At 38.0% G+C, this 15,356-nt stretch overlaps 1 protein-coding gene across 6 annotated transcripts; it reads right to left on the bottom strand.

Moving 5' to 3' along the window:
- Positions 1 to 8,164: 8,164 nt before the first annotated feature.
- On the bottom strand, positions 8,165 to 12,030 carry LOC145140789 (uncharacterized). Of its 6 annotated transcripts, none has more exons than XM_079074178.1 (8): positions 11,759 to 12,030; positions 11,572 to 11,676; positions 11,104 to 11,177; positions 10,797 to 10,901; positions 10,382 to 10,552; positions 10,195 to 10,284; positions 9,641 to 9,691; positions 8,165 to 8,531 (listed from the first exon to the last, which is right to left on the bottom strand). In XM_079074178.1, the coding sequence occupies exons 1-4, from the start codon at positions 11,914 to 11,916 to the stop codon at positions 10,879 to 10,881; spliced, it is 360 nt and encodes a 119-aa protein (XP_078930304.1). In that variant the 5' UTR covers positions 11,917 to 12,030; the 3' UTR covers positions 8,165 to 8,531; positions 9,641 to 9,691; positions 10,195 to 10,284; positions 10,382 to 10,552; positions 10,797 to 10,878. The 6 variants fall into 6 exon arrangements, 5 of the variants coding, with proteins under 5 accessions (XP_078930304.1, XP_078930305.1, XP_078930306.1 ...); XM_079074179.1 differs by having other exon boundaries at positions 8,173 to 8,531; positions 10,390 to 10,552; positions 10,797 to 10,895; XM_079074180.1 differs by having other exon boundaries at positions 8,174 to 8,531; positions 10,390 to 10,552; positions 10,797 to 10,892.
- Between the last annotated feature and the right edge of the window lie 3,326 nt (positions 12,031 to 15,356).

Raw genomic sequence — 15,356 nt, 5'->3', positions numbered from 1 at the left:
TATCAAACACCAGCTACATGGGCTTTGAATATGAAGTCCAAAATGCAGTAGACCACCTGGAAACAAGCGGAATCATAGCAATTCCAGGCGAGAATCTAAGCATATCAGACCTTGAGGGAAGAAGTTGGCACCTTCAACCATCAACTCAAGCAACAGTCAGAGTTCCAATCGGAGTAGCTGTCAATAACAGGCTTGACAGATCACAAAGCTTAAAGTTCACAAGATACTCACGAAGGCCAGAACCTAGAAGATACTCTGTTGACAATAATGATAGAGAAGTCCTTGAGCAAGATGAGCCTGAAGAAGAATTTATTGGGGCATTTATTCAACAAAACAATTGAGATACTCTAGGAGAGCCATCTGGAAAATTTGACTATCTGGTCAAATATGATCCCCCTTCTGAAACAATTGCAATAGAGGACATCATACCTTCCGGCTGGGAGACGGATGATGAACAAGACGAAGATGAACATGATCAGAAAGACCCCTTTGGTGCGATAAACACAGAAAAAACAGTTGCCGTCACAACCGAAGAAGACGCTATGGAATATCCAAGAATCCGAAAGCTCAGAAGAGACCTAGAGCAGTTAGCCTTCCCAAATACAGAAGAAAGCGGACAATATGATCCTCCAAGTGATCATAATATGGGTCTCCCAACCTACCCACCTGCTAGACAGCAACAACAGCAGCAACCCATAGGGTTCAACTATCCAAGAACCAATAGAGTGTTTAAAGGAGGATATGGTGAATACTATAATCAGCAGTGGACATTACCATCAGCCCACCTCGGCACAGGAGTTTTACTAATCCTACCAGCAGATCCAGGCTTATGGGCAGACGTAATCTCCAGATGGGAGTCTATAACAATTAATAGACTCAACGACCAAGATTGGCCTGACAACAAAGCAAAACTTGCATTTGTTGAAAATCTATTTGGAGAAAATGAAAAAAGAATGTGGCAACAATGGCGAACCATGTACCCTGATGCCTACACCACACTAGAGGCTATAGCGGACGACCCACAAAACATTACTTCACAAGTTCGCCAAATTATTCTTCTGGAAGACCCCTACCGAGGATCTACTGAAGAACAAGATGCAGCCTACAGAGATCTTGAACGACTCACCTGTGAACACACAAAAGACCTATGGAAATTCCTTGATGAATTCAGGATTTTGGCTTCAAAATCAGGCAGGATGTTCTTCCCATCTACAACAGAGAAATTCTTCACCAAACTTCCACCAATATTATCAAAGAAAATTGAAGAATTATTTAGAGCCAAATATCCTGGTCTTGGATCAGGAGTCCTACCAGCGATCAAGTTCACACATAGCTTTGTTGCAGAAATGTGCAAAGAAGCTGCCCTACAAAAAGAATTAAGAGCACTTGACTTCTGTTCTAACATCCCAATCCCCGGATATTATAAAGAAACAAAGAAATACGGCCTCAGAAGATCAACAACATACAAAGGTAAACCCCACAAAACCCACATCAAGGTCTTCAAGAGGAAATATAAAGATGATAGGAGCAGGATTTCCAAATGCAAGTGCTACATCTGTGGAAAGGAAGGACACTTTGCACGAGACTGCAGAAGTGAAAAAGGGAATATGGCTAGAGCCGCCGTATTTCAAAATATGGAACTTGGTGATGAATGGGATGTCATTTCAGCCGACAATGATGATTCTAGTGTTTATAGTTTTTCCGAAGGAGAGCAAGGAAAAACAAATCAGAACATTGGGACATTAATCAATGAATCACCACTTGAAGAAACATGTTTTATGTTCCATCCAGGAAGTTCTTCACAAATTCAAAAGCAAACACAGGAAGTGGGCTCATGGAGGCCAGACAAACAACTTCCTCAAAATAGCAAAAATTGTCAGCATAATTGGGAAGAAAATGGTCTGACAAACCATGTGATGTGCTATTATTGTGGGATAGCTACAACACATAGGTCCAGGTTACATTGCTCACACTGTAAGCTCACAACATGTGCTCTTTGTGCCTTCAATTACCTTGGCAAAAGGATAACAATCAAAAGAGAAGAAAGAATTGCTGAAAGTACCCAACGAGAGGTTCAGTTGCTAAAAGAACTTTTGCAAGAAAAAGACAAGAATTTCAAACAAGCCCTCCAAGATCAAGCCAAGGAATATGCAGAAAGACTCAGGACTGAAGGGCATGCGCTCTTAAATAGAGACATTGACACTCTAAAACTGCAAAATGAAATACGAAGCTTAAAGGAAACTCTAATGGAGCAAAGAGTTGAAATAGCAAACATGCAGAAAGACTATGAACATCAGCTGCATAATAGAATTATGGATGTTCATATTCTTAAAGATCAGCTTAGAATGGCAAGAGAAAAGATAAAAGATTTAGAGGAAGAGATAAGATGCTTCCAAGAAATAAACACGCCCGAACCAGAAACCCCATACCAAGACTCTCAAAATCCTTACTCGAATGAACAATTCCCACCCTTAGAAACCCAGAAGTCAGCCAAAGTGTTCATCGAAACAGAAGTCCACCATTCAATGAATACAGTTGAAGAACCCAAAGTAAGAAAGGTGACAAACAAACTATACAATGTCACCGTTGAATTCGAAATCCAAGGCGTCCAGATGTTCAAAGTAAATGCTATTTTAGATACTGGTGCAACCGCTTGCTGTGTAAGCAAGGCAGTCATACCACAAGAAGCCTTAGAACCACTTGAACGAACTGTTTATTTCAATGGTGTTAACTCACGGCAACCTGCAGATCACAAAATTAAACCTGGCTACTTTGTGATTGAAGGTAATAAATTCAGAATGCCTCTGATCTATGTTCTTGATATGAGCATAAGTGATGGGATACAAATGCTCATCGGAACGAATTTCACAAGAGCCATGAATGGAGGAATTCGAATTAAAGGGGACGAAATAACCTTGTACAAAAGGGTTACAAAAATAAGATCTTTCCCCCAGGCAGAGGTTGCTGCAGTCGAAGAAGTTCAAGGATGGGACTGGTACGACGATGAAGCTCATCAAATGTTACAGGAAGCATATGTAACTTCACCTGCTATACCAGAGATTAGTCTAAATCTCTCAAAAGATTTCAACCCAGTCATCCAAGAGCTTAAGCAACAAGGCTATATTGGTGAAGAACCGTTGAAACACTGGCGAAAGAATGGAGAGTTGTGCAAAATTGATATCATCAACCCTGATATCACAATACAAGACAAGCCTCTCAAGCACGTGACACCGGCCATGGAAGACGCCTTCAAAAGGCACATTGATGCTCTACTACAATTAGGAGTTATAAGACACAGTTCAAGTAGACACAGGACCATGGCCATGTTAGTCAACTCAGGCACAACAATCGACACCAAAACTGGTGAAGAGATAAAAGGAAAGGAACGTATGGTCTTCAATTATCGAACATTGAATGACAATACGTACAAAGATCAATACTCTCTGCCAGGTATTAACACGTTGTTACACAGAATCGGGAGATCCAAGATTTATTCCAAATTTGATTTACAATCAGGATTCCATCAAGTAGCAATGGAAGAAGCATCCATACCATGGACTGCTTTTCTGGTACCAGGAGGATTATATGAATGGCTAGTTATGCCATTTGGGCTAAAAAATGCCCCAGCAATCTTCCAACGAAAAATGGATCGATGTTTTAGAGGAACGGAAAATTTTATCGCAGTTTACATTGACGGCATTTTGGTCTTCTCAGAAAACGAAGAGCAACATAAACACCATTTAAGGATATTGGTTCAAAAGTGCAAAGAATTTGGCCTCGTCCTCTCTCCAACAAAAATGAAGATTGCAGTAACAGAAATAGATTTCCTCGGAGCAGTCGTTGGAAGGCAGAAGCTTAAACTCCAACCACACATAATTAAGAAAATTGCTGATTTCAATGAAGAAAATATGAAGACAAAAGCAGGCCTACGATCATTCTTAGGAATTCTTAATTACGCAAGAGGATATATCCCAAAGCTTGGTATCTTACTTGGACCCCTATATGAAAAAACAAGCCTGCATGGAGACAAAAGGCTCAAACCTTCAGATTACGAACTGATAAAGAAGATAAAGAGGCAAGTTCAAGAGTTACCAGACCTTCAAATCCCACCAAAAGAAGCCTATTTAATCCTAGAAACGAATGGATGCATGGAAGGATGGGGAGGAATTTGCAAGTGGAAGAACAAGAAAGGAGACCCAAAGTCTCAAGAACAAGTTTAAAACTATACAATCCACCATTGACGCTGAAATCAATGCATGCATAAACACACTGGAGAAATTGAAGATCCATTACTTAGACAAGAAGGAAATAACCCTAAGAACTGATTGCCAGGCAATAATTAGTTTTTACAACAAAACTAATTCCAACAAAGCCTCAAGAGTCCGGTGGTTAAAGTTTACAGATGCAGTTACAGGAACTGGAGTACAAATCAATATCGAACATATTGATGGGAAACAAAATGTTTTAGCAGACTCCTTATCACGAATGGTAACCTTTTGTTTGCAGGATCACGAGAAGCAGCCAGAGGCCAAGATGATAATGAAAGTAGCCGAAGAAGCAATCCAGGATAAGAGAATTAGTAAAGACCAAAGGATGGAAGAACTCAAGCAAATGCAAAGCCTTTTGGAAGAATTGAAGTTACTACCAAAACCCATAATCAAAACCAAGGACCAACCGCAGGAAGTTACTTACCCTTTAGCCCAAAGATTTACTCAAGAAAGTCCTTCAACCTTAAAACCACAAAGCATGGCAAACATGAATCTGGCCCAATTTCATGAAGCCCATAAAAAGGAGAAAAATTGTAAAACTCAATGGTATGAAGCAGAAACCCATGACGATAGCGGAAGATGGGAATGGTATGGAGCACGTTTTGGAACATACTCAATACGAGCTAATAAAGTTGAAGCCCAAAGCCAAACCAAAGCCCAAGGAAAAGAAATCATAGATCAGGCAAAAAGAGCCCAAAGGCCTAACAATTCCCTGTCAATCAACTGCATAACTGAAGAAGAGGAAAAGCCCATTTTCAGAAACAACCCGGTCCATACATACAAGCCTAAAGGAGACTGGACTGATGAATCACAAGACACGAATAAAAAACTAGGCCCATATGAAACTCACAAATATTATCGTACGGGCCTCGGATACGTAAGGGATGACGATTCCACAGGAGACAATAACAAAGAGGAAGAATGTAACTGTACCAGTTACATTCTTGAAGATGACGGATGGGATGACGCTATACTCCATACACTAGGCCTTCTTTCGATGAGAACCAATATACGTGGAGCCAGATACTGTCGACTCTAAAAAGCAACGTGTTCGGACCACTTTACAGCTGTTTGTCTGTTTGTTTAAATTATTATCCTACTTTGCCTGGTTTGTCAAATTTTCTCTAGAAACTTGCCCCACCTCACAGCAGTCCTGAGAATTATTGAAGCCAGCTGTGAATAAGTTTGAATAATAGGTGGTCCAGCTACCTTATCGTGGGTTTTCTCTATAATTGAGTTGTCCACTTAAAATCTTGTATAAATAAGTGTGTTTGAAATTCTTGTCTTTTTCTTGCAAAAGTTCTTTTAGCAACTGAACCTCTCGTTGGGTACTTTCAGCAATTCTTTCTTCTCTTTTGATTGTTATCCTTTTGCCAAGGTAATTGAAGGCACAAAGAGCACATGTTGTGAGCTTACAGTGTGAGCAATGTAACCTGGACCTATGTGTTGTAGCTATCCCACAATAATAGCACATCACATGGTTTGTCAGGCCATTTTCTTCCCAATTATGCTGACAATTTTTGCTATTTTGAGGAAGTTGTTTGTCTGGCCTCCATGAGCCCACTTCCTGTGTTTGCTTTTGAATTTGTGAAGAACTTCCTGGATGGAACATAAAACATGTTTCTTCAAGTGGTGATTCATTGATTAATTTCCCAATGTTCTGATTTGTTTTTCCTTGCTCTCCTTCGGAAAAACTATAAACACTAGAATCATCATTGTCGGCTGAAATGACATCCCATTCATCACCAAGTTCCATATTTTGAAATACGGCGGCTCTAGTCATATTCCCTTTTTCACTTCTGCAGTCTCGTGCAAAGTGTCCTTCCTTTCCACAGATGTAGCACTTGCATTTGGAAATCCTGCTCCTATCATCTTTATATTTCCTCTTGAAGACCTTGATGTGGGTTTTGTGGGGTTTACCTTTGTATGTTGTTGATCTTCTGAGGCCGTATTTCTTTGTTGCTTTATAATATCCGGGGATTGGGATGTTAGAACAGAAGTCAAGTGCTCTTAATTCTTTTTGTAGGGCAGCTTCTTTGCACATTTCTGCAACAAAGCTATGTGTGAACTTGATCGCTGGTAGGACTCCTGATCCAAGACCAGGATATTTGGCTCTAAATAATTCTTCAATTTTCTTTGATAATATTGGTGGAAGTTTGGTGAAGAATTTCTCTGTTGTGGATGGGAAGAACATCCTGCCTGATTTTGAAGCCAAAATCCTGAATTCATCAAGGAATTTCCATAGGTCTTTTGTGTGTTCACAGGTGAGTCGTTCAAGATCTCTGTAGGCTGCATCTTGTTCTTCAGTAGATCCTCGGTAGGGGTCTTCCAGAAGAATAATTTGGCGAACTTGTGAAGTAATGTTTTGTGGGTCGTCCGCTATAGCCTCTAGTGTGGTGTAGGCATCAGGGTACATGGTTCGCCATTGTTGCCACATTCTTTTTTCATTTTCTCCAAATAGATTTTCAACAAATGCAAGTTTTGCTTTGTTGTCAGGCCAATCTTGGTCGTTGAGTCTATTAATTGTTATAGACTCCCATCTGGAGATTACGTCTGCCCATAAGCCTGGATCTGCTGGTAGGATTAGTAAAACTCCTGTGCCGAGGTGGGCTGGTGGTAATGTCCACTGCTGATTATAGTATTCACCATATCCTCCTTTAAACACTCTATTGGTTCTTGGATAGTTGAACCCTGTGGGTTGCTGCTGTTGTTGCTGTCTAGCAGGTGGGTAGGTTGGGAGACCCATATTATGATCACTTGGAGGATCATATTGTCCGCTTTCTTCTGTATTTGGGAAGGCTAACTGCTCTAGGTCTCTTCTGAGCTTTCGGATTCTTGGATATTCCATAGCGTCTTCTTCGGTTGTGACGACAACTGTTTTTTCTGTGTTTATCGCACCAAAGGGGTCTTTCTGATCATGTTCATCTTCGTCTTGTTCATCATCCGTCTCTCAGCCGGAAGGTATGATGTCCTCTATTGCAATTGTTTCAGAAGGGGGATCATATTTGACCAGATAGTCAAATTTTCCAGATGGCTCTCCTAGAGTATCTCAATTGTTTTGTTGAATAAATGCCCCAATAAATTCTTCTTCAGGCTCATCTTGCTCAAGGACTTCTCTATCATTATTGTCAACAGAGTATCTTCTAGGTTCTGGCCTTCGTGAGTATCTTGTGAACTTTAAGCTTTGTGATCTGTCAAGCCTGTTATTGACAGCTACTCCGATTGGAACTCTGACTGTTGCTTGAGTTGATGGTTGAAGGTGCCAACTTCTTCCCTCAAGGTCTGATATGCTTAGATTCTCGCCTGGAATTGCTATGATTCCGCTTGTTTCCAGGTGGTCTACTGCATTTTGGACTTCATATTCAAAGCCCATGTAGCTGGTGTTTGATAATCTTCCGGTGAACAAAGCGTTTATAAGCATGGTAGCTTAAAAGCCCATTCAAGGTTTGCAGGAAAAGGATATTTGTACCTTTCTTCTAGTTTTGTTTAAAAATCTTTGGTTATTTAAAGTAATATCGTCTGTATTATCCTAAACGGTTGTTATTGGATTTCTTATTTATGTGGGTCCTGTTTTCAAAAACTAATGTAAAAGCCAAAGTACACGCGATCAAGTACCCAGAAGGGGGAATTATGTGTGGAAACGTGAACATTTTTCAAAGAATTTTAGCATCCACAAGTCCAATAAGAATAGTAACTCCCTTAGTATAAATACAGAAGTTATTATTTTCTATGACTGATCGTTTTGAACAAGATATAGCAGATTGGTATAAACATTCCCGAACTGCTAACCTTGAATATCTCAACCTTGAAGAAACTCAAAAGGTCAAGCTGCCAGTTTTAAGTAATAATATTTCCTGTATTCATGATAAACTACTTTTACACGCAAAAGTTTGCATCAAACGTTTTCATCAGATACTTGAAAATCAAAAGGAATTACAACTTCGTTTAGAAACCTGTGAGGAATTGATAAGAAAAACCCAGAGTGAAACCAGAAAAAGCCTACAGCAAATCTCGTTTGAAGTACATCAATATCAACCCCTCACTAAAAGTCAAGTTCTCGATCTAGTTCAAAGAATAGCCGAGCAACCAAAATTGGTTGAGAAAGAAGCACTCAAACTCACGGAAGACCTTAATCAGAAGATCCAGAAAGTTGAACGCCTTCTGCATGAAGTAAGAGCCTTCTTAACCTCATGAGCCTAGCTAGTGTCAGAGCTAGTTCGGACTATCAGGAAGCCGTCGGTGCAACAGAAGACTTTGATTCACCTGCAGTTGGATTTGCAAAACCATCTGATTACAAAAGTGGTGTAGCAGCGCAAAACGCAGCCATAATTAAACAAAACAACACCCTATTATATCTAGTAATAAAGCAAAACCAGAAGCTTTCAGAAATAGAAGAAAAGGTTGAAAGACTACAAAAGGAAGTCAGTCGTGGAAAAGAAGCAACACCCGCAGACCTTGAAGAATCCATCATTAGCTTATCCAAACGGTTAGACAAAGTTTCAATTACGGAAAAAACAGTCACTTCAAGAAAACAAGGTCCTATATACTTTTACCAAGATCCCAACATAATATTTAAAGAAGAATACAAGAAAGACTCGAGAAAATGAGCCACAGGGCAGCCGTTCTTAACAGAGAATCTGTAACCCAGACTCAACCACCAACACAAGAAGATCAGATACGAGGATATCAACAGATTCAACGACTTCAGTACAACACAAGAAGAAGTCTTCAGAGGACGTTTGGAACAAGGTACAACAGAACCTTAGAATCCATGGTTAGCCCAGAAAGACAACTAGAACTTTCAAGAAGCAGAAGGGCAAGTCTCGTTCCGTGTTACAAACATAAGGATCTTGCCTGGAAATCCACTCCGTATCTTTCAATTTATTCAAATAACCAAATTAGATCTTAAAGAAACGAAATCATAATCATAGAGAAAGAAAAGTATCTTTATCGCTCCACGTTATCAATAACCAAAGCAACCAACAAACACCTTGCAATTTTTTCATCCAAAATCAGGAGTTGTTTTAATATAATGATTAATATATTGATACATCAAGAAATGACCAGAAACATCAACAAATGAACACAAAATTCAGTAAATGAACACATAATTCAGCAAAATATAACCATATATTTCAAAAATCAACAAAAGCAACAACAAATCATTATCAAAAATAAAGCGCAACAAATCAAGAAAATCAGCAAAAACTGCAAAGCATTACCGATTACAACAACATGGATTACTATCTCAACCTATTATGGTTTTTTGTGTTCAATATATCAGGAAAATTGCAAGTTATTGTGTTGAATATATCAGTAAAATCAGCAAAAAGCAAAATAGCAGCAAAAGACAGATGATGGATTTGTATTACCTTGCTGGATCTTTTCAATCTGCAATTTAAATCGGTCAAATACTTTCAAACCTACAAAATAAAGTTAATAGATGTCATTTGTCAATTAAAAATGTCTAATTTTTATAAATTATAATATATTATTATATTTAAAACCCATAAACATCATTTTGAAAAACAAAAGATAACTTTTTTTGGTTTTTTGGTTAGAATCGAACCAAACAAGTATTGAGGTTGATGAGGTCACCGTAATGGTTAGATTAAATACCACTGTTAATTGTCCATATGTAAACAAATCATTTCTAACAACGGTGGGCAAAAAGACATTGATTATGACTCAATAAGATTTAAGTTAAAAATTGATTTTCAAAAATATCAAATTGGACTTGAAGAACATAAAAAATCAGACATGAAATTGTTGAATTAACCTTTGAATATATAATATATATTAGATCGACACATATGGACTTTATTAGCTGCAATTACAATGTATAGTAAAAAGCATATTATAGATTAAGTTACCAAATTAACATTTTCATCAATAGTAAAAGCTAAAAAAAGTCAAAAAGAATTACATGGTCTTTATACGACTCTGAACCCGTTGTAACAAATGCACAAACTCTCATAAAACAGTGAGAAATCCAAACCTGCAAACCTTTCACTTTCTGCAAAAGCCATGGTAATAGTTTTTGGAGCATAAGTATATGGGTTTTGACATATTATAAAATCTAAAATGTCAAACTTCTTGATCAAACTATCAACCTTACTACCTGAAAACTTCTTCTGAATATTTTCAATATGCACTAACTCTCCTATCTGATGCGAATTCTCCCAATACTGCTTCAAGATCTTCCGTTTTGTATCAATCTAAACAACCGAATTTTACCGAATCCCAATCCGATTCAAAGTAATTTCGATCAACCTTCGGTCAACCTGTTGACCAATAACATTACATGCCAAAACTAAGAAGTACCATATGTAAAACGATACAATTGAAAAAATAATCCATTCTACAAAGTAATTTCAAACCATTAATATTATTACTCGATTTAAGTTTATGCCATAGTTGATTCAAAACCTATACATCTAGTTACTTAAATAATAAATTACGATAAATATAGAAAAACATGGGACCCAATGATTCCAAAACATGACGCATGGAAATGTGTAGCCTTACCATTCTAAGCTCCTCTTCAATAACATATCATCTGCTTTCTGTGACTTTTCCCACATGTACTAAACTTCAAATTTGTTTCTTATTATCCAGCAACACCTGCTGTCACTTAAAATTAAGAAAAAATTATTTTTGTTAAAAGTTTAACATACATGACTTTAAATGAGGGTAAAAAAAAAATAGTGTCTTTAACATATATCATATGTTTCCGAAAGCCTAGTTTCTATGACAGTCAAGCTCTAGTATAACTTCTTTTTAAGTTAAGTATAAAAAAACACCATAAACCCGTATATGATTTACATTTAATCACCTGGGAATACTTCTTCCATCAAGAGCATCCTTTGCAGAAATATCAGTTTCTGAATCTGTGAACTGCACAATGGCCTGAAAAAAAAAATATATAATATAAGTCCAATTCCTTATGATGTCATACTTAAAAGATTAAAAAAAAGTCATGGCTCGTGGACAATTTCACACACCTGTCTTAGTCGTAGTTTTATGCACAATATTAAACGTAGAAAACAGAAATGTTTAGGAATTGTGGAACAAAAAACTATAGAATATTATCCAAGACACATACTGCAATGGCAAATGGCAACTACTACTACCTTGATCATTAGATGGAGTCCAAGATGAATAATGGCATTATAAACCATAAAAGATTTATGAAAGCAATCGATAACCATATATCCAGGAAGTAATCATTTATATTGCAATTTCGTATAAATTCTATTGATTAAATGAAAAGTAAGAAGAAGCCATGTAGAAACAAGCCTACCTCAATTGGTTTAAATTGAACCCTAAGTTTTTGTTCGTGATTGAAATCCAACGAAGAAGAAAGCTGAAGTCCATCATCGTCCCCAAAATCCATCCACACTGTTGCCTTTAATTAAAAAAATTAAAGTTATGGAAGAAGTTATAAGCAGATGGAGAATCATCCGACACTCCCAAATCCATCGACCCACCTGACCCACAATCCACGCTTCAAGAAATCGGTGTTGTGGTATAATCGAAGAAGGAAGTAGAGTCGGTGCGTATTGGATTGCTGTCGGTGGCAGAAGTCGACAGGATGGTGGAGATGGCGGTGTTTTTGTGAATGAAGATGAGAGAAAAAGAAAAACATGGAAGATGAAAGATTGGGCGAATAAGAGGAATAGCACAGGGAGACCCGACGTTGAATGTATCCGGAATCGAAGCACGACTCGTCGGCATTGTATGTGGCCGGAGTTTAAGTAGATTTACACCAAATCAAGGTTGGCCGGCTCCGCGGTGGAGAAGGAGAAACCGATGAGGTGTCGGTAGGCCGGCGATGGAAATCTAGGCACGTTGTGGTAAGGGTAGTTGTGTTTGAGGAACCTAGGATCGGGGTTTTTTAGTCGCTTGAGCTTCGATTTGATTTCTTCGGCAACGCGATCGTAGATCATTTGATGAGGACGTGGTGGAGTTGGTGTGGGCGTGTCGGAGACGCTGGAGACGGCGGTGGCGGTCGAAGCGGATCTGGAGATTATGGTGGTGGCGGCGATCGGTGGGGTGCTTTTAGGGCTTGTGGGGGCCGACGATTCTGAAACCCACCTTCTACGGTAGGAGTTGTTGGATGTCAGAAGAAGAAGAGACGACCGTTAATGGAGATTTCAGATTTCTTGAGCGGAGGAAGGAGGTGGTACGAGGCGGTGGGTTTCTGTGGATAGTAGAGTATACCGGAGGAGTAGAGAAAGTTCTGGAAGGATGGAAGACGGTGACCATGGTTGAAGACAAAGACATATATATATATATATATATATATATATATATATATATATGCTAGCCCCTCTTCAATGTAAATGCATGATCCTTCATTTGTGGTATTCTAGTTTGGGACATGTCAATTTTCGTTCTATTCAAAGAATGACAAAACTTTGCATGTTACCAAAATGTTCATTAGACAAAAACATAAAATGTGAGGTTTGTGTAGAATCAAAATTTTCACAACATCCTCATAAATCAATTGAAAAATCTAATGAAATATTTCGGCTTAATCCACTCTGATTTATGTGATTTTAGAGCAATACCTACAAGAGGAGGAAAAAATTATTATATTTCTTGATTGATGATTTCAGCAAGTATTGTTATATTTATTTGTTAAATACCACGGATGAAGCCTTGAATTTTTTTAAGAATTACAAGGCTGAAGTTGAAAATCAACTTGACAAAAATATCAAAATTCTAAGGTTTGATCGAGGAGGAGAATATGAATCCAAAGACTTTGCTGAATTTTGTTCTTTAAATGGTATTATAAATCAAACAACTGTTCCATATACTCCTCAACAAAATGGAGTGGCAGAAAGAAAGAATTAACATTGAAAAACATGATTAATTCAATGTTAATTACTTCTGGAGCACCACATAATCTACGGGGAGAAGCATGTCTTGCAGCAAATTCAATACTTAATAGAATTCCTCATAAAAAGAGTGATAAATCACCCTATCATCTGTGGAAAGGGAGGTTACCCTCTTACAAAAGGATGAAAGTGTGGGGTTGCCTTGCTAAGGTACAAGTATCTCTTCCTAAGAGGACTAAACTTGGACCAAAAACCATAGATTGCATCTATCTTGGACTTGCCATGAATAGTGCAGCATATATGTTTCTTGTGTATAAATCACATGTTGATGATATCCATAACCAAACCAACATGGAAACAGCAGAGGCTGAATTCTTTGAAAATATTTTTCCTTTTAAGGATAAAGGGAAAGAGGTTACCTGCTCTAGGAAAATACATCTAGATGATGGACTGAATGATACCATTCCAGGCAAAAGTTTACAATCAAATGAAGAGAGTTCTTCTAAGGTTCAAGAAGAGAACTTAGAACCCAAAAGAAGCAAATGGGGAAAAATTGCCAAAGATTTTGGAACTGATTACATGACCTTCGTAGTGAATAATGAACCCCAAACATATAAGGAAGCTATGGACTCTTATGAAGCTCCTTATTGGAAAGAGGCAATCAAAAGTGAGATTGACTCCATTGTGCAGAATAACACTTGGAAATTGGTAGATTTGCCACCTGGGCAAAAACCAATTGGGCACAAATGGATATTCAAGAAGAAGTTTAGACCTGATGGTACCATTGAGAAGTACAAAACTCGATTAGTAGCTAAAGGGTATCGTCAAAAAGAGGGTCAAGACTTCTTTGACACCTATTCACCTGTTATAAGAATTACATCAATTCGCACATTAGTAGCAATTACAGCCATTCACAATTTGGAAATACACCAAATGGATGTGAAAATTGCCTTCTTGTATGGTGAACTAGATGAAGAGATATATATGAATCAACCTGAAGGGTTTGTGGTTAAAGGTCAAGAAAACAAAGTCTGTAAGTTAGTTAGATCACTTTATGGACTAAAACAGGCTCCAAAGCAATGGCATGAGAATTTTGACAACACATTACTCTCTAATGGATTTAGAATTAATGAATGTGATAAATTTGTTTATGTCAAACAATACAAGAATGCTTGTGTAATCATATGCTTGTATGTGGATAATATGCTTATAATGGGTACTAATTTGGATGTGATCAATCAAACCAAGAAAATGCTACACTCCTCCTTTTCCATGAAGGACTTGGGAGTAGTAGATGTGATCCTTGGTGTAAGAGTTCAAAGAAGACCAGATGGTTATACTCTTACTCAGTCCTATTATATTGAAAGTGTACTCAAGAAGTTTGGACACTATGATGACAAGTCGGTTGTCACCCCATTTGATGCTTCTAGTAATCTAAAGAAGAATAAAGGTGATAGTGTAGCTCAATTAGAATATACTCAAGTTCTTGGTAGCTTAATGTATATTATGAATTGTACAAGACCAGACTTAGCATATAGTGTAAGTAGATTAAGCCGCTACTCCCACAATCCTGGGAAAGATCATTAGTATGCATTAGTGAGAGTGCTTAGATATTTAAAGCATACAATGAATTATGGATTGCATTACACGAGATATCCTCATGTACTTGAAGGGTATTGTGATGCAAATTGGATTTCCAATACTTCAGAGGCAAAATCCACAAGTGGATATGTGTTCACTCTTGGTGGAGCTGCTATCTCTTGGAAATCATCTAAGCAAACTGTGAATACTCGTTTTACAATGGAAGCAGAGTTTGTTGCTTTAGACAAAGCTGCTGAAGAAGCTGAATGGCTTAAAAGCTTCCTAGAAGGTATTCCTCTTTGGCCTCAACCTGTTACTGCCATTGGCATACATTGTGATAGTATGACTGCTCTTACTAGAGCACAAAGTCATATATACAATGGCAAGTCGAGACATATTAGGCGCAGACATATTACAATAAGAGACTTGCTGAAGAATGGAATCATTTCCATTAGTTACATAAAGTCAAAGGAAAATATAACTCTTCCCTTGACAAAAGGCCTTAGTAGAGAGCAAGTTCTCTTCACATCGAGGGGAATGGGCTTAAAGCCAACACAATGAGTCACCACCTGGCGGAAACCTAACCTAGCAACATTGGAGACCCCATGGTCTAGGTTCAATGGGACAACTAGTTGGGGAAGACTCAAAGAAGCAATAATGTAAC

The sequence above is a fragment of the Lactuca virosa genome, chromosome 9 (genome assembly GCF_052849685.1).
Source record: "Lactuca virosa cultivar CGN04683 chromosome 9, Lactuca_virosa_CGN04683_v6, whole genome shotgun sequence".
Taxonomy (NCBI): domain Eukaryota; kingdom Viridiplantae; phylum Streptophyta; class Magnoliopsida; order Asterales; family Asteraceae; genus Lactuca; species Lactuca virosa.
The sequence above is the reverse complement of the archived record's forward strand: the minus strand, read 5'-3'. Positions and strand labels throughout refer to the sequence as shown.